The 20,572-nt window shown below is 39.9% G+C and overlaps 1 protein-coding gene across 1 annotated transcript in view; it reads right to left on the bottom strand.

The window, feature by feature from the left end:
• Positions 1–1,010: 1,010 nt before the first annotated feature.
• LOC121281043 (complexin-2) overlaps positions 1,011–20,572 on the bottom strand; it is a 201,650-nt gene continuing 182,088 nt past the window's right edge. Inside the window, exon 4 of the mRNA XM_041193636.1 lies at positions 1,011–4,475. Coding sequence (XP_041049570.1) covers positions 4,278–4,475 — 198 coding nt within the window. The 3' untranslated portion in view covers positions 1,011–4,277. The remainder of the gene's footprint in view (positions 4,476–20,572) is intronic.

The following is a 20,572-nucleotide window of genomic DNA, read 5'->3' on the forward strand; positions in this document are numbered from 1 at the left end:
AGGGAAAATTCTGCCCATAAAGACAAATATAAAGAATGTGTGTAATTTTTCCACTAATTGCAGAGAAAATGTACCCCAGTGTTAAACTGGGATATGATTAAAGATGGAGTCATTTTACATTTAAGTAAACATTTTTAGAATTAAACCAGAACATTATTAATATATTACTGCCATACTCTAACTGAGGCGTTTACATGGCAAGAGCTATTTGCTCAAACCATTTAAATCCTGTTTTTGTTTTGTTAGCATTGCTCTCTGAAGTCTCTCTCTCTGTCTTTTTGTAAAATATATATGTATTAGATATATATATAAATAATTAGCAACATTTTCAAAATAATATGTAAGTGCACATTTATACCAGTGTTGTAGATTACAGAGTTTAGGAGTGGTGCTATGGACCTATGATAAGAGATACCAGTACTGTCAAGGAATATGCTACTCAGCCAGTTAGTAAGACAGTAGAACTGCCAGAGCTCATCCAATATACATGTTCTAGATATAAAATTCTCCAACCCAAGATTAGTAAAGATAATTTTAACTGAGGATTGACTTCTTCGTGAATGGTAACATGAATTATTTATGTAAGTTTTGGTTATTCTAGATAAATGTACAGTACAATGTGTTTCATGGTGAGATGTTGGATTATTTGCCAACTTTTCAATTGACATAATGCTAATTTAAGAGTTGTGCAGCAGACCCAGAATGCTGTCATTAACAGAGAGTTGCATATTTACCGATAGTAGTACTAAGGAAATGGAAGAACATATAGTAAAATATCTTTAGGTTTAAGTTTGCCCCAAAATATTCCTGTTGTTCGGCTGTTTGCATTTTAAATAAATGCCGAAGTATTTTTTGGATCATCAAGTTGAAAGAATTTTTTTTAACCTTACAATTGTGTCAGTTTTATTTGTTTAAATTTTAATCCATTTTACAAGATCTAGGATCTAGAACTTGTTCTAACCCCTCAGTGTTGAAAATCTCAGGTTTTTCCACAAAGAAAGCAAAGTGAGTGTTTTTATAAACCATTTTATTTTAAAGAATAATGAGTTCAGTTTGTGACAGTACTACAGTGATTTACACATTTATGACATGCAGTGAAATTACAGTTTTCTATCAGATGGACACAGTTTACATTCTCATAAATCAGAGTGGCAGAATTTTAAGTTTTGCTGGGCTGCAAAGGTTAATCTTTCTAGCTTGCTATGGAAAAGAGTCATTGCTGAACATATTCAACCTTACTACATTCGATTTAATTTCATGCAAGAAATAAAATGGCACAACAGAAATAGAAGGTGAAAAGTTATTTAAAATATATTACGATTTAACATTTCAACATAGCTCCCAGAATGTAGCAACTTATAATAAGACTTCTTAGCAGTTCCTTTTGCAGAACACTGAAATATGGGTAATAACTTTGTTAAAACCAATAAAAAAAACTTCAAATTCAGCTCATTTAAATTACAATGCCATTGATTCTATCAAAACATAGAGGCACACCAGCTGAGAATAAGGTTGAACGCGTTCAGTTTCCATTATCTTTAACCTTGTGGCGCCTTTACTTTAAATTCGCAATCAGTAAAGATAACACCTCTGTACGTGCGTTTCTTCTACAGCTTAGTGAATATTAGCTTGAGTGTTACAAGCATCTGAAGAACAAGCATGGCTTTGATAAATATTCTTCATAAATACATACATCATGTGTGTACCATTGTGTTGTGCAATGGAAATTCAACATTAAAAAGCAGATCACATTTCCAAATGGTTAAGATAATGTAATTACTATGTAGTATGGCTGATGAGAATGAGAAGTGAGCTCAAGCGAAATACCCTGTTACAGAGACTGGTCCAAAACTAGACAGATGTTTTGACAGCATGATTAAGTTCACACATAGACAAACAGACATCACTGTTGCTTTAAGTATAAATTATTCAATACACTCTTTTTAGGAAAAGATATTTCCTTTCTATTTTCCTTTAGTATTGCAGTCTAACTGATATGGCTTTAACTATTGAAAAAGAGTTTAACTGAAGAAGCTTAACAACCCTAAATTAACTTTAAACATTAACTTAGGATTCTCCTGAATGGAGACCTGGTTTTGTTTTAGTAGGACTGCGGTGGGAAACAGCAAGCATAACACAAACACAAGCAACTCTCCTGCATAGTGGTTTGAAATCCAAGAACCAATACCTGAGATTTTTAAACTAATTTTCTCTAAATTTTAACCTAGTTTTATGCTATGGGAAGCAATTAAATCAGTGATATCCATAGAGAACATTTTCTCTTTGGTTTGGTGTAAAATGAAATGCAGGTGAAACACAATTGTTAGTCCACTGAAATTCAGTAGAGCTGAAACAGTGTCATATGCAAGCAGCAAAGCTTACCATCAAATAAAAATCCACATATACAGCACAAGTCAGTCGGTGCCACATCCAAAGACAAATTGCTATAGTTTCACTCTGGTAGCATTTGGATCAGATCAGTCATACATACAAGGGAGTACATTACTACTGAACAGTTGTAACAGATCAATATTAAAACACTTCAACTATTCACTTAAGTTGATCTAAACTACTGAAAATGTAATTGGTGTGTGACTGAGGAGAGAAGAACATCTAGTGTGATTTCTTTGTTGCAATGAAAGTGATTTAAATACAAGTGCTTTTTTAAAAATTCTCATGGTAGAATTTCATTTAACCTGTTTTAGTTCATTATTAAGCATTGGTTAATTACACTATTTAAGGTAGTCTTATCTCATGACAGGTGAAAAGGAAAACTAAATGTTAAGCCATATTTTCATTCTCAGAGAGAAATTCTAGTTCCAATAAGAAAGTGCTCCTGGAATGCTGAGGTTTACATTTGGCAATATTCTGCTAAGTCTGTCATTAAATATTGAGATTGTCTTGTTCCTATGTGTATTAATTATGTCGCTGAAAACCTGTGCATGACAATTAGTGTCTAAAATAGAAATAGCTTCTGTTACAAAAAGTAACCAAAGTAATAAGAACTTTCAAAAACTTACAAATGTATAAAATATTAGGTCAATGGCTACAAAAAGTTAAGTGGACCAAGAAAAAGTTTCTTTAATATGATGGCAGCCCATTACTTGACATAATCAGTACTCGACTGGTTATCTTGCAATGTGCCGCAATTTGCTAAATTTCCCCAAGTTTATTCCCCCAAACAGCTGAAGATACCAAGATTCCAACCTTGAACTAAAAGTAGTTTAACGGTGGAATACAATAGTGGCAGTCATAAACACCCCACACCCAGGCTGCTCTCACAACTCCAAGAAAGGCTTTGGGCATGTTAATATTTAGGAATGTCTCAGAAATAATTCAATTCATTATTCATCTTAGCATTGTATTGTGTAAACACGGAGGAGTTGAATTAACATTTTGCTGGGCACTGTGTTCCATGGACTGATGATTACCATTAAATCATTTTCAATGCTGAAGGTATAATTGGATTGAATTTAGTGCATTGGTGGCCTCTTATCATTTTTAAACAAACATATTTTCTCTGTGATGTACAAAAAAATGACACTGCTACCTTAGTACATTAAACCAGAGAGATCCTCATACGTTCCCCAAAAAGCAATGATGCCAGATATTTTTACAACATAAAGATTATCAACTTATATTGCAAATTTCCATTTTTTAACAAAAAGGCAGTTCCATTTATGATATTGTACAGTTTCACCATTTTTGCAAATCATGCAAGATATTTGCTACAAAACAAGTGACTGCATAAAACTTTTAAAAATCTCAGTAGAAATCACTGTGAAAATTGTCAGATCTTACACGCATACAACGCAGGGTGCCTAGCTGCATGCCACCCCAAGGTCTTCTGTTACAATCAACAACCAAGTCACACATAACAGCACATATAGCAATATGGCAACTTAAAAAGGCAAATTCAAAAATGTCTGCAATACAGTAGAAAAGCTCAGCGATGAACACAAATTAATACTGCCAGTCGTGAGGTTGAGAGTTTCTATATTACATGAGCATATATGGAGTCTACAATAGAGACATTTAGGAGTTTACAGGAGGCCTACTGGTTACCCAGACTCCTCATGCTCATGTCAACCCCCTCACCATGGCTTACATCATAGAGAGGCACAAAAAATCTTTTGTAATTATATTGCAGTAGAAGTATAAGCATTTATTCTAGTTAGGGGAAAAAAGAAATGTAATTTAGTATATGGTCAAAACATATGTAAATCCTATTCATGTAACTTAAAATAATTTACAATATAAAGTATTCTTTTCTTAAACTACTTCTTGAACATGTCTTGAAGTGGCCCAGGGAGATACTTAAGGACAGTATCAAGGATGCTTTCTTCTTCCTCTTCCTCCTCATCACCACAACCTGCAGGAATTGCTTTCTTTGGGCGAGTTAAACTCCCCTCTATTGGTGCTTCCATTGCAGCTTTTTCCTCAGCTTCCTTTTCTTCCTTCTTCTTTAGTCCATACTAGTGTTATAAAAAAGCAGATAATTTAATATGACCCATTTAGAACCAGCAAATGCATTGAATAGCATGCCAGATTTTAGCATTTCCCATCCATGCAAAGTTTGTTAATCAAATTCATTTTATAAGCTCCAATGCAACATTTGCAAAGTAACATTGCTCTAAGTACAACTTGAGTATTGATTAAAATGTAACTGCACCCAATAAGTACAGATAGCCTGCCATAGATATGAATGGTGGCCTGGAATTTCCTCTATGGGAACAACCCAAATGTTATTAGACCTGGAAAATGTGCCCATTCCTACATTGATTATGCTGATGTCAAGTTATTCCTGAATTACCAGATAGTTTCATTAAAATATGCCTCAACATAAACATTTGCATCAATTATATAAATCAGTGTGAACAATCGGGGCTCAAGGGAAAGCACCAAACCCATATCGTCTACTCCTCCTTTAGTTCTGAAAATTAAAGTTTCAACTCATTCAACCATCATTCATGCGTGACAGGCACACATATTAGAAAACCTCTAACCGTGGAAGCTTCAAATTTTGATGTGACTTATACTGATGGCAGTGTTGTTTACAGTGAGGATAAAAGATAAAAAGAGATGTTCAAGTAGTTGCAATTAAAGGCCAGAAAAATATCTTTCTACCGCACCTGAAGATTTGCTGGTAATTTGAAGATACCCTCTGGGCAAGTGCAATTACAGGGTATTTGTACCTGTAACTTAGGGACATGGCCAGTTTTATGGACGGAGATGCATTCAGGTGAAGGAGGCAATAGACGATTGAAAAAGATTGAGGAGTTTTGGGTGCATTGTTGTTATGTGCATAACTCTCACACAGAAACTCTGCGATTTTTTAATCGCATAATTGGTTTGAGGTCAGGTTAAGCGTGTCTCTGGGAGCAAAAACAAAGGACATTCAAGGCGTATGTGTTTGTTAAGATACAGCTTACTGGATGCCTCACAATCGCAATGTGTCAGCAAAATTTTCTCGTTAATAATAATATATTAGGGACAATTTCAGTCTAACTGCTTCAGTTTTCCTGGAATTATTCCAAACTAAAGTATCACAGAGTTAGCTAGAAGAAGCTGTGCTGAGAGAAAGGATTAAGCATTAATGTCAGGACACAATCAGAAGATTTTCGGAGGGTCTAGGGCAGCAGGGCAATTTCTCATTAGCAGTTCACACTTCCTGGGCAATTGTCTTGCGTTGGCACCTCCACGGTCTCTCGTAATATGTCTTCCAGAGTACATTCAGTCTTTGACTATCTGGAGGCTGAAAGATCTGGGCCAATTGTTCTGGATGTTGTCATGCTTATATCTATTTCACAGTTATATAATGACCTTTTTTCAGCTGTCTGAGCATTCCAATTTTCTGCATTTTGCACAGAGATAAATGAGACTGTACCCATCTGTATGAACAGGTAATTGTAAATTAATGTGCGTGTGAGTGAGTGAGAATTGAAGTGAGTCTGTGAAAGCATTGTTTGTAACAGAGATAAATTCTTCATCTGGTGCAAGTTGTACCTAAAAGGTTAAGAGCTGAGCCTAAATCCAGCTGAGTGCTAATGTGTTAAAAATACTCAATTTTGTCTGCCAATTGCATCTTCATTCACAGGTCTAGGGGCACACTGTGACATATGTAAGGGACACACAGGTGGTAAGAGAGGAAATGTATAAATGGAATTTAAAGGAATGGAAATAACTAAGGAAGAGTGTCATAAGGGGGAACGACCAATTAAGAAAGCCCTTAGATAAATTCAAAGGCATTTTAACTCATTAATAATCTCTCCCAAGGCTTGAGATGGTGGGGATTTAGAAATAACAGACAAAAATTAGAACAAAGTAAGTCTTGAATGCAGTTTGCGGGCACAGCTGATCAGCTCAGTCACTTTCTGAGCTAGTTCAAAGGTTAGAAGCAGATTCCCTTACTGCAAAGCTCTGCATCTGGCTCTGTTAACCCAGACACTGTGATAACACTTCCCCAAAGATAGTGCCAGGTAAGTGTAACAATGCCTGAAAATATAATTGGTGCCATTTTGGTGAATGGATCAAATCAGGCTTCACTTGATTATGATTATCCTGACATGTTTTCTTTTATGTACCACCATGTAAAGCTTAGCACTCAGCAAGTTTTCACAACTTTAATGCCATCTTGCCTTCCATTGTGGGTTCAAATCCCACTTGAGCAAAAAAATCTAGTTGACATTCCAGTGCAGTACTGAGGGAGTTCTGCACTGTTGGAAGTGCTGTCTTTCAGATGTGATATTAAATCGCAAGGCCCCATTTGTCCTCTCAGGGGGGTGTAATAGATCCCTAAGCATTATTTTGGATCTCTGGTGTTCTAAAAATTTTAATCTCTTAATCAACATCACAAAAATTGATTAAGTAGTCATTATCACATTGCTCTTTGTTGGCATTGCTGCCGTATGCAAATTGCTGCTCCATTTCCTGTATTACAACAGCGACTATGTTTCAAAAGTACTTCATTATGTAAGGTGCTTTGGGGTGTCCTGTGTTCATGAAAGGTGCTATATAAATGCAAATCTTTGGTTTGGTGTTGCAACTTATCTTGAAAGGCAGAGCCTCCTTGGTCACTAACCAAGTGCCAGAGCAAGATTTGGTTACTGCTTTCGGCGATGGATTAATTAGCATGGAAGAGCTCTCATGCAATACAACCCATTTGATAAAACTTCAGTGCTCTCCTCTTCCTCTCATCACCTCAAGTGAGAGAATTACCAATGGGGTATCAGTATTAGTGCTGTGGAAGAAAATGAAATAATTGCTACAAAGAATCATGAGAACCCAAATGCCCACTCCACCCTCACCTCCAACAAAAGTGCAAGGAACTCATGGATTTTATGTCACTACAATTGAGATCATGCATTTAGTTGCCTTTACCGTGTCTCTCCTTCACTTTATCCACCAAACCAAAGTTTCACAAGGCATTCCCATTATCCCTAAACCTACACCCGTTTCTCTTCTATCTCCTCATGGCCTTTCCAAGCTCACCTTGTCCATAAAATCCACCTCCTTTACCTCTTATCTCTTGATTCTCACTCCCAGTAAATCAGTTACCATCCAACTTCCTTCCCTTTCTTGACATTGTAAATGGCCCCTCTCCTTGGGTACTTTCTTCTTCTTTCAGCTTCTCCCATTCTCCTTGGGATTGCCACAATGCTGGTTGATCATCGTTCTCCACCTCCTCCTGTCATTCACCCAGTCTTCTTCCAATCTGTTACATTTATGTCTCTTGTCACTGCATCTTTCCACCTGTTCTTAAATCTTCCACTTCACTTTCTCCTTGGCAGTCACGTCTCCATCGCTCTTCTCACCACATGGTCTCTATCTTTCTTCACAAAATGTGACCACACCATTTCAATTTCTTCTCAGCTACTTTCTTTGATGCTTTCACAATCTTCACAACTGCCTGATGTGCTGGTTCCTGACCTTGTCCTTCCTCATCATTCTACACACCTATCTCAGCATCTGCATCTCGTTAGTATCCAGTCATTGGTCCTCCCTTCTTCACGATGCCCAAGTTTGTGCACTATATAACAAGTCTATTCTCACAACTGTCTTTAGATTCTTCCTTTCAGTATCAGTGATACCTTTCTCCTTTTCTATCATATAACACTCCACTGCACTTCTTCAAATCACTCCAAGCAGAGTGGATCAGTTGCTAATTTCCAAAAGTTCCCTCTCCTCGGATACTGTCCCCATCCATTTCAAACCCACCATCCTTATCATTTGACTCAAAAACTCAATCTTAACTAATCCTTGCAAACTGCTGCCCACTTCCAATCTCTCTTTCCTCTCAAAAGTTGTTCAATGCATTTTTGTTTCCCAAATCCATAGCCATTTTGCCCACAATTTTGTATTTTAATCTCTCTAATCAGGTTTCTGTCCCTGCCACAGCACTAAGATAACTCTAATCAGTCACAAATAACATCCTTTGTGAGTGTGAGAATTGTGCGTTATTGCACCTTGTCCTTCTTGATCTCTGCGACTTTGACAAGGTCGACCACATCATCCTCTTCAAATGCTTCTCTTCTATTGTCTTATTAAATGAAATTTCAAATTTCAAAACCAAATTTCTAATTTACATCAAGCCTGGAATACAGAAACATCTTAAGGACTGATGGGGCAGAAATTTCCCCCCGTTGAGGGGGTTCACAGAATCACAGAGTGCAGAAGAGGCCCTTCGGCCCATCGAGTCTGCACCAACACGTGAGAAACACCTGAACTACCTACCTAATCCCATTTACCAGCACTTGGCCCATAGCCTTGAATGTTATGATGTGTCAAGTGCTCATCTAAGTACTTTTTAAAGGATGTGAGGCAACCCGCCTCCACCACCCTCCCAGACAGTGCATTCCAGACCGTCACCACCTTCTGAGTAAAAAAGTTTTTTCTCACATCCCCCCCAAACCTCCTGCCCCTCACCTTGAGCTTATGTCCCCTCGTGACTGACCCTTCAACTAAGGGTAACAGCTGCTCCCTACCCACCCTGTCCATGCCCCTCATAATCTTGTACACCTCGATCAGGTCGCCCCTCAGTCTTCTCTGCTCCAACAAAAACAACCCAAGTCTATACAACCTCTCTTCATAACTTAAATGTTTCATCCCAGGCAACCTCCTGGTGAATCTCCTCTGCACCCCCTCCAGTGCAATCACATCCTTCCTATAATGTGGCGACTAGAACTGCACACAGTACACCAACTGTGGCCTCACCAAAGTTCTATACAATTTCAACATGACCTCCCTACTTTTGTAATCTATGCCTTGATTGAAAAAGGCAAGTGTCCCATATGCTTTTTTCACCACCCCACTAACATGCCACTCCACCTTCAGAGATCTACGGATACACACGCCAAGATCCTTTTGTTCCTCAGAACTTCCTAGTGTCATGCCATTCATTGAATACTTCCTTGTCAAATTACTCCTTCCAAAGTGTATCACCTCACACTTTTCAGGGTTAAAATCCATCTGCCACTTATCTGCCCATTTGACCATCCCGTCTATATCTTCCTGTAGCCCAAGACACTCAACTTCACTGTTAATCACCCGGCCAATCTTTGTGTCATCTGCAAACATACTAATCCTACCCCCCACATAGTCATCTATGTCGTTTATATAAATGACAAGTAATAAGGGACCCAGCACAGATCCCTGTGGTATACCACTGGACTCTGGCTTCCAGTCACTAAAGCATCCTTCTGTCATCACCCTCTGTCTCCTACAACTCAGCCAATTTTGAATCCACCCTATCAAATTATCCTGTATCCCATGTGCATTTGCCTTCTTTATAAGTCTCCCAAGTGGGACCTTGTCAAAGGCTTTGCTGAAATCCATATAAACTACATCAACTGCACTACCATCATCTACACGCCTGGTCATCTCCTCAAAAAATTCAATCAAATTTGTTAGGCGTGACCTCCCTCTGACAAAGCCATGTTGACTATCCCTGATCAAACCTTGCCTCTCCAAGTGGAGATAGATTCTCTCCTTCAGAATTTTCTCCAATAGTTTCCCTACCACTGACGTGAGACTCACTAGCCTGTAGTTCCCTGGCTTATCTCTATAACCCTTCTTAAATAGCAGAACCACATTAGCTGTTCTCCAGTCCTCTAGCACCTTCCCCATGGCCAGAGAGGAATTAAAAATTTGGGTCAGAGCCCCTGCGATTTCCTCCCTTGCCTCCCTTAGCAGTCTGGGACACAAATCATCCGGACCTGGATATTTGTCTTTGTCCACTTTTAAGCCTACCAACACCTTCTCACTCCCTATATCAATTTGCTTAAGAACATCACAGTCTCTCTTCCCAAGTTCGATACCTTCATTCTCATTCTCTTGGCTGAAAACGGATGTGAAGTATTCATTCAACACTCTAGCGTTGTCATCTGGCTCCACCCATAGATTGCCCACTTAGTCCCTAATGGGCCTTACTCTTTCCCTGGTTATCCTCATCCCATTGATATACTTATAGAATATCTTGGGATTTTCCCTACTTATAACAGCCAGAGCTTTCTCATATCCCCTCTTTGCTCTCCTAATTGCTTTCTTCAGCTCCACCCTGCACTTTCTGTACTCCACTAATGCCTCTGCTGATTTACTTCCATTGTACCTGCTAAAAGCCTCTTTTCCTTCTCATCGTATCCTGAATATCTCTGGCCATCCATGGTTCTCTGGGCTTGTTACTCCTTCCTATCACCCTAGAGGGAACATGTTGAGCCTGTACCCTCGCCATTTCCTTTTTGAATGTCCCCCACTGCTCCTCTGTAGATTTCCCCACAAGTAACTGTTCCTAGTCTACCTTGGCCAGATCCTGCCTTATTTTACTAAAATCCATTCTCCCCAATCCAAAACATTTTTTTGCAACGTCTATTTCTTTGTCCATAACAAACTTAAGCTGTACCATGCTGTTGTCGCTATCACTAAAATGCTCCCCCACCACCACCTCAGCCACCTGTCTCGCTGCATTCCCAAGAATTAGGTCCAGCAATGCGCCGTCCCTTGTTGGGCCCTCTACATATTGACATAAAAATTCTCCTGTACACATTTCAAGAAATCCACTCCATCCAAGCCCTTAACACTATGTCTATCCCAGTTAATGTTGGGAAAGTTGAAATCACCTAATATAATTACCCTATTGTTGTTGTTTTTACACACCTCTGCAAATTGTGCATATATTTGCTCCTTAATTTCCCACTGACTATCTGGGGGTCTATAATAAACACCTAACAATGTGGCTCCCTCTTTTTTATTCCTAAACTCTACCCACAAAGCTTCATTCGATGCCCCCTCCAAGATATCATCTCTCCTTACTGCAGTAACTGACTCCTTAACTAACAATGCAATGCCACCTCCTCTTTTACCCCCTCCCTTGTTGTGCGGGGGCAGGCGGGGCAGACGCAAACCAGATTGGCGCCCCCAATTAGGGACGTGCCGCCATTTTACGTGGTCGGGCCAATTAAGGCCTGCCCATCATGACGTGCGTCTGGAAGCGCTGTGCGCTCCCTGTAGGGGAGGGGAGAGGATTCCCTGAGTGGTTCCCTGCACTCTTTCGCGCATATACGCAAAAGAGCGCAGAGATCTCCCTGAGGCATGGAGGTGCGTCAGGGAGATCAGTTTAAGGTTTTAACATTTAAATAAAGGAAAAAAAACCTTTAAGACATGTCCCCTCATGTGACAGTATCACATGAGCTGGGACATGTCAATGAATTTTTTTCAAAAATGTTTATTTAATAAATAAATTCTTCATGAAACCTCATTCCGCCCGTGGATGAGGTTTCATGAAAAATGTGAAGGCTACCTGGGCTCTTCACCTGCCCGCCAACCTTAAGGTTGGACAGGCAGATCAGTTAAGTACTTTAGTTTTTAACAGGCCTCAGTAAGCCTTTGACAGTTCAGCAGGGTGCGCGCCCAATGTCACCACACGTCATTTTACACGGCGAGCGGGCCCCACCCCCTCGCTTGCCGACAGGAAAATGCTGTCCATGGTGTCGAAAATAGAATGTCACCATGATGTCAATTAAGAAATAACCTTGGTTGGAGCTGAAACACACGATATGAATAAATTAGGAGACCTTAAGCTGCATTAAACGCAATTTAGAGCACTTGGTTTACCCATTGGATAGCCAGAAGAGGATATTTCCAGCTTCATTATTTTTCTCATAAACACAAATTATTGCAGTGTATATAAATATATGATATTTCATTTATTTCATTACTTAGACAGACATAGTCCATTAAAAGGCATTGTATTTCAAAGTGTTCTTATTTCCCATCGGGATGTTGGCACCACTTTGGTGAGGTTCTGCAATGGTCTATTGATGCCCAAGCTTTTGGGTAGATAGCCTGAAACCAGCCGCACCTTGTTTGGCGATGATGAACCCCTGTTCAATCAACTCCTTCCCCCCTCAATCGACCTTCTGTCTGATCGATCCCATCCTCCCCCCTCACTGGTCACCTGGTTAAATTGTGCACTTCCCATGACTTTTTGACTAACCTGCTCCCTGCGAGTCAGGTAAGTAAAAACTTCCCCCATTGTATACAACTGATATATAGGGAACCAGCAAAAAGCAAGAAAATATATCTGTTCAATATTGAGAGAACATTTAAATCAGTTAAACAGATTGTCGTACTTCTCTAAATGCATCAAACATGTCTGAAATGTTCTAAGATTTTCAGGCTATCTATCTCTGCCATTCCTGCAGGTTATTGAAGATTTGTGATAACACTGTTTTTGAATTAAATCCACAGTGGCGGAGTTTCATAGCAATTGTTTTTGAAATAAATACCTGACATTATGAAAAGAAATATATTTATTTTGTTATCAGGCAGTATTGGAGAAAATCAAATAGCCATTCCATATTTTCTAGCTCTATCTGATTGGTATTCTTTAAATCTGTGTTGCTTTTTTCTAATATAAGCCCTATTCTTTAAGTTCCTTACTTTCATCCTAGCCTGAGGTCCTATTTTCAAATACAGCACTGGGTTCTGTAACTGATTTACATATTTTCTAAATGAGTCCTAGTAACATAGGCATTGTCAGGTGCAGAATGACGCTTCTCCCCTTGACTAACTAAAATGGTACTCACTGAGGTGGAAGATGAAAGAATTCTCAGGAGGGAATGTTTACTGTATCTCTAACCAGCAGGAAATTATAAGCATGGAGCAAGATCGCAATTTCGGTTTGCATTTGCTCAGTGATCTCAATTGCGATCATCCATGAGCAGCAGGTCAGGCCTGATTGAAAATCAGCACTGGTGGTCCCCGCTGTGTCAAATTTGATCCAAAGTAGAATAAATCCACTTAACTATGCTATTTCATGCACTTCAGTTCTTCCATCTTAACAAAAGCACTAATCCTGGTATGTTCATGCCAGGATTGTGAAAGCCTTCCTGGGTATATCAGATAGGCCCATATGTGTGTATATTAAATATAAAATAGCAAGTGATGATTAATATGACTTTTTCAGTGCTACACCTTAGAATTAAACCTAGAAGTTTAGCATTTTACGTTTTTTTTAACGACTTGTTTTGTGCTACATAAAGTTCTTAGTTTCTGAAATAAATAACTCTGAATTAGGTGACCTAAGTTTGGTCTATGCTCTTCAGTAGCATTTCAATTCATTTTCTATAGAGAGCCTTTTGTGATCCCTAGATCTGAGGTACGAAAGATGAGAGACACACTCTGTCACCACTTTATAGTGAACTCACATATGCCAGAAGAGTGATCTGATTGAGTATTCCTGCTCAAAATCCCCATTTGATGAAATGGAGAAAAGCATAAGTTTTAACCCTGTTAACTGTCAAGTAAGTCAGCTTAAAACTGCTTCATTCTTTGCACTGATTCGAACTTCATCAATGCTTTTTCTCTGTTTCAAATTGCTAAATCTGACTGGAAGCTTTAAAAAGTGATCAGGCTGCAACTGGTGAAATGAGAATCATTTTGAAAATCAGCCAAGAAGGTTTTTAATGGAAGAATTGTGCTTATAAAGTACTTTTCTCCCAGCAGCCCTATGATGTCCATTACTTGATTCATTAAACTTCATAGTCAGTACAGAACTGTGGTGAGCACTGTAATTGGTGGGAGCCTTGAAGAAGCAACCTGGGAATCCATTGGGGACAACTGAAGGCCCAATTAGTCCCTGAAACTCAGGTTTTTATCCCCAGCGCATTGTGCCCATTGGTACTCAGTGTAGAGAAGTCTAACCTGTGGTTCTTAGAAGTTAAAAAAATGCATTTAAAATGTTTTTTTGTGGGCCCAGGAGAAACATTAATCCTCTTAACCTTACAAAATTCCACACTCACACCTGAAACCTGATGCTGAAGTCACTACTTGCTCATTGAGCTGCTCCTAAAACTAACAGAATTTAATAAGGGACGACTGTGAAAATGGTCTAGGCTTCCACCCGCTTCCAAGAGACAGGCGGCAGCCTTGTTCGTCGGCCTTCTGGCCTATCAAAGCAGTCATTTAAAAATCAACCCCACTGAGGATAAAATAAGCTGGGCCTTGAGAATTCTAAATACAGCTAATGGTAACTTTCCTATGTTACTGCTTTTTGTTTATTTTATGATAAAGAAACAATCCGTTTTGGTACAAATTGTAAATGCTGCAAGTTAGGAATAAGGTAGAAAATGCTGGTGATAGACTACAAGTCTGTCAGCATCTGAGGAGAAAAGAAGACCATATTGGGTGTAGAGACTTCTTTCATTGAAGGGTCTGTAGCTGTATTTTTTTTATTCTTTCACGGGATGTGGGCATCAATGGCAAGGCCAGCATTTACTGTCCATCCGTAATTGCCCTTGAACTGCTCCAAATAATGTGATATAGGAAAACCAGGATGCTGTTTGGTAGGGATTCCAAGACTTTGACTCAGTAATGGTGAAGGAGCAGTAACCTATTTCCAAGTCAGTGTGTGTTTTGGAGGGGAACTTGAAGGTGGTGGTATTCCCATGCATTTTTTGCCCTTGGGGTCCTCCTGGGAAGTAGAGATTGCAGGTTTGGGGTGTGCTGTCATAGCCTTGGTGCAAAGCTGCATGCAACTTGCAGATAATATTCACTACAGCCATGGTGTGCCAGTGGCTAAGGAAGTGAATGGCTAAGGTAATGGATAATGTGCCAGTCAAGTGGGCTGCTTTGTGGTAACTGATCTTTTGTCTGATGCACCTGCTATGAAATGTGAATATGTGGAGTGCAACTGGGATTACTACATGTGCTTAAAGAGTGTTGGGGAATAGGGCAGCATCTAGGGCTGATTTTTATCACAGAGGCTAAAGCCCTGACACTGGTGCTGAAAGCAGGAGGTGACAACGCTTCAGTCAAAGACAGAGCATGGGGAGATAGATTCCTGGCAATGGCCAATTAAGTGGCTGTTGACAGACCATAGTCTCTATTAAGGATGGCAAGCCACACCCAAGGTCTGCTGGTTGAATCTGAGGGTCAGCAGCAGCATCGCTACCAGCGGGCAATGCTGAAGCTACAGTTACAGCATAAAAGCACATCAATAATCGGGTGCCCTTGAAGAGGGGGAAGTGGGGTTTTGGGCTTTAGGGTCCAGGCAGGCAGGGCTTTGGAATATGGGAGAGTAGAAGGTCACTGAGGGCAGGCATCGCCGTTGCAGTGGAGGTAGCCATTACTGCTGGTGGGGCCTTCCACAGGCCAAAGTGTTCTCAAAAAACAGAGTCCGCTGGGAAGGCACCAGGTTTCACAGAATGGTCTCCCCACGCAGCAGCAGGCCCCTCAAAATGCCATGGAGACATGGAAAGAACCTTAATTGACCACTTAAGTGGCTCAATTGGGCTCCCAGTTTCCCACTGCAGGCCTATTGTGGGGAATCTAGAATGAGGCAGCAGTTTCAGAATAAGGGGTCTCCCATTTAAGGTGGAGATGAGGAAGAATTTCCTCTGTCAGAGTGTCATTAATCTTTATAATTCTCTACGCCAGAGAGCAGTGGAGGCTGGATCATTGAATATATTCAAGGCTGAGCATAACAGGGTTTTGGTCTACATGGAAGTCAATAGTTATGTGGGGCAGGAAGGAAAGTGGAGCTGAGGCCACAATCAGGTCAGCCATGATCTTATTGAAAGATGAAGCAGACTGGAGGGGACCAAATAGCCTATTTCTTCTAATATCTTATGTTCTTATGACACAACAACTGCCCACCAACCCCACATCACCGCACCCCCCCCCCCACCCCCACCACTACCTCCCCAACGCCTTCCTGTGCATTTTACCAGCCTTCCCATCTCCCAGTCAATCATCAAGGAACTGGTAAAACTCCAGCCCTAGTTGCTTATTAGAATAGTACTTATGAATAAGAAAGAAACTTAAAGCTTCTGGAAGTGCTGAACTTTTACCATATCTAAATTAAAGCTTTATGTATTCAGTCACATATAATTACACTCAAAACAGTTGGACTTGTAACCAAATGCATTCTGATATCACCTGCTCCAGCCCTAAACCCTCTGAGATCTCTGTGTGCCTTCAATTCCGGCCCCTTTCATATCATCAATTTTTAACAATCTACCTTTGGTAGATGTGCCTCCAGCTGCCTAGATCTTAGGTTCTAAAATTCCCCCACTAAATCTCTCCAATTCTTTACACTCCTTTTAGTAACTCCTTAAAATCTACTTCTTTGACCAAACTTTTGGTCACCTTTCCAAAAATTGCCTTATGTGTATCACTGTCAAATTTTGTCCTTGGGACATTTTTATTCCATTAAATGTGTTGTATGTATGCAAGTCATTGTTGTTGTGACTGATTACCACTTGTGGCTGCAGCTGCAACAGAAAAGAAGGTTTAAAACATTTATCAAATGATTAAATAAAAGTCAGGATTGCTTTATATGACCGGATAATGTATTTTTGCTTGTGATAATCTGAAACAGTTAGATCCATGATCTCTGCTAGCTGTTCTTTAGTGCTATTATTATATGGGTGATATAGTTGTGTTCTCCAATGGACATGAGTATGAGGGAAGACACACTGTCTGTACATCTGATCGTTTCCCGTTAGAACTAGGCATATATTTGTGTTCTTCAATTATCCGGGTGATGGGGGATGTTAGGTCTGCATCTAGTTCAGGACCATACATAAAATTGATTTTTTTCCCCTCAGGAAAGGAACCTCAGTGCACTTTTCCACTTTTATATGTTCTGTCAGATGTCTGTCACTGCAGGACTGCTGATTTCTTCTCTGTAATGCAGGGACCCAACTGTTTAATTGAATATAAATGTAGTGATTCAGCTCTTCGCAATTATTCTTCAGTTCCCTGTACACTGGACCACTTTCACTGAAGGATGCAATTGACAAGAGAAAAACTGTAGGCTGGTCTCATGCAATATAAAATCAGTTTTCTTTGTTATCTATGTCAGCCTAAGTGTGGTGTAAAGGTTGCAGATATGCATCTGGTGCCTATCGTTTTATTGGGAGATGTATCTATGTTCTTGAACAATTTAGGAAACATCCTATATTAGTTCTCTTTTTGGGCTGTGAAGGGTGACGATTCTGAAGAGTTTAATATTTTTCTTCTGTATTATGCTCAATATGCCTGTTAAGAAGCTTTAACATCTAAAATAATACCAGCTTAGCAAAGGTAAGCCTTCACTCAGTGGGAATGTGAACAGTTGTCATAGCAGCCCCAAATTTACAGCATGGAAATTGATTTCAATCACTCGCCCACCCACCCGCTCAAAGTAGAGCATTTGTGATAAAACACAAAGAGGAGCTACTGTACAGCACATGCCTTTCTGCCTGGGGTACTGTAAAGTTCCTGTGATGTATTCAAATCAGCTGAATCTGCTTGATAATGTTCTTTTCAAAAATATGGTCCGGGATAGAAAAGTATTCTAAATTTAAATGCTGTCTGCACTTTTATTAAACTGAATGAGACTCAAACACCAGTACATATTATCTATTTTAAAGTTCATTTTCATCTGGTTGTTCCAGCCTACTTTTACTATTTATGTTCCTTTGCACTTTTTCAGAAGCCTGCCTAGAAATCTGTGGCATTTCCATCGGAATCCCAGTTACCCCAGCTGGAATTTGTCAGAACACACCAGCAAAGGGCTGGGACACAGTAGGACTGCTGGGTTTTCTCTGTTTCCAAGATTCCTTGACCAACCTTGTAAGGGGTGGAACTTCCATCCATCTTTTAGAGGGCAAATAGTACCAAAGAGGTGATACCTAGGTGAAGCAAAGAGGGGGTACCTTACGACAGGAGTTCCCACACCCCCAACTCAGTCAGGACCTGATGCTGAATAAGCTGAGGCAAAGTGACCTGCAGAATGACACAATTTTTTTTTCAAAAATGAAGATCAGCCCTTTCACATGGGTTGGGAGGGGTGCAAGGAAACATTGCATGGTGGCATCTGGGGGTGAGGAGGAGATGCTCAACTCACCATCCAATAAGCAGCCAGGGGCCAGATTGTCTGACTACCAGGGGCAGGGGGGTGGTAGTGATGTACCTGTAGTGGTACATGTGCATGTCAGCCCCATATGCCACAAACTGCGGAAGAGTCAGCACCAGCAGTCACCATCCTTGGCCCGAGGAGTGCACCCTGTAAAGCTTCTTTCTTCACCATCAGAGACACTCTTAACTTCTCAAAGCTCTAAAACCAGCAGCTAATAACAGGCCTGTAAGTGTTGGCATGTACTTTTATATGCCGTACTTTATCTAAGGTTCCCTTCTCACACAAATTTAATTCAGATCTACAGTTCAATGTGTGCAAAAACTATGGCAAGGGATAATGGTATTTGAGGAGGTAGTGGCAGGAGGAAATAATCAATGTGCTAGCATTCTGCTACTGAAATCAAATGCAGCCTCACTGAGTCAATCAGATTTGCAAAACCATGTTAGGAGATTTTTTATGTAACTGGCAAAATTGCAGTTTTGAGCAAAGGACACTAGTGCTCGTATGAGGTACTCTGCAGGAACTCTGGCAGTTTTTGAGTAGCATCAATTGAGATGATTTACACTATTTTGATATTGCTTTGTTTTCTTTCAAAATGAGTGCATCTGACCAATCCTTGTAAAAGAGTGGAATTTGTAGGTATCAATGGGAATTTGGCTGAGAAGATTACAAGAAAATTCCCTCAAATATCTAAATTACACTACACTTTTCGCAAAGATGTTTGTGGGAATTCTGCTGGCTGGGACTAAAAACCTGACAAGATAATTAAGAGGTTTCTCTGTACTCTAAATTCATGGTATTTACAATATAATTTTAAAACTGTAGCAATCATTTGGTCTTCAAACAATTTGTAATAACACTGAATAGATGAATTATTCCATCTATGCAAATTAAAAAGAGGCTATAAGTGTTTAGCATCTCCCATAGATCTGACTGGTTTGTTCTTGGCTTACTATTCAGCAGTCAGATCTCTATTGCCAACCTTCCTTTTCCCTCCAAGTATGAACCCCAGAACTTATCTTTCCCAATACATCTGAGCCTGAGCTGCAACCCAGTCCTGGCTCCCATTCTAGCCTAGTCACTGCTTCAGGCCCTTTCTCCCTCCCACCTCAGTCCCTGATCGCCTTTTCCTGATCAACTAACTCAAGCCCTCACATCCCTGCTCTTTCATGTAAAAGCAAAAAGCCAATTCCTGCCACAGTCCTCATCATCTGAAAGAGAAAAGAAAAACAAATACTTGCAGTTATATAGCGCCTTTCATAACCATTGGGCATCTCAAGGAGTTTACACCCAATGAGGTACTTTTTGAACTGTAGCCATGGTTGTAATGCAGGAAACAGGGCAGCCAATTTGCACTCAGCAAACTCCCACAAACAGCAATGTGATAATGACCAGATAATTGTTTTTTGTGATGTTATTTGAGGGATAAATATTAGCCAGGACACTTGAGACAACTCTCCTGTATTTTTTCAAAATATTGTCATGGCATTTTTATAGCTATCTCAGTGGACAGATGGGTTCTTGGTTTAACATCTCAAACAAAGGTCAGTACCTCAAAGGGTGCAATACTCCCTCAGTACTGCACTAGAATGTTGGCTTAGATTTTTGCCCTCAAGCACTGGAGTTCAGAATGTTGGGACTCAGAGGCGAGAGGGCTACCAAATGAAATACTAGATGCTACAATAAATGGGGCATTACAATCTCTGTGGATGAACTAAAATGGACCAATTTCATTTGTTTTAATTACCTTGCTGTTCCTTTTTGTGTCCCTAAAATCTAAATGCAGGGCAGTTTTGTGCCATAAGGCCAAGGCTCAACCTCCCTTCCTTCCCTCCCTCCTTTGTTTTCTGCCTCAAAAATAAAACAATAACAAATGCAGGTCACAAAATTTACAAATGAACAAATCTAAATGGGGAAACAGATAACTCTCTTCACAGATAGCACTATGAAATCAAAATACAGCCCCTAATACTATTCTTAGGACCAAATGGGGTAAATGAGGAGTGCTGTGGGTATGGCAGGCACAAGTGAAGCTGTAGTTATCTGAAATAGAAAAGAAAAGCAGTAGCTGCTAAAAATTTGAATAGAGTCCCTGTATTAGAAGGGACAAAAAGAGAAACAACAACCAAAGCAGTCTAATATAGGTCAAGGGAAAAGGAGCTAGAGGGATCA

This window comes from Carcharodon carcharias, chromosome 8 (genome assembly GCF_017639515.1).
Source record: "Carcharodon carcharias isolate sCarCar2 chromosome 8, sCarCar2.pri, whole genome shotgun sequence".
Classification (NCBI taxonomy): domain Eukaryota; kingdom Metazoa; phylum Chordata; class Chondrichthyes; order Lamniformes; family Lamnidae; genus Carcharodon; species Carcharodon carcharias.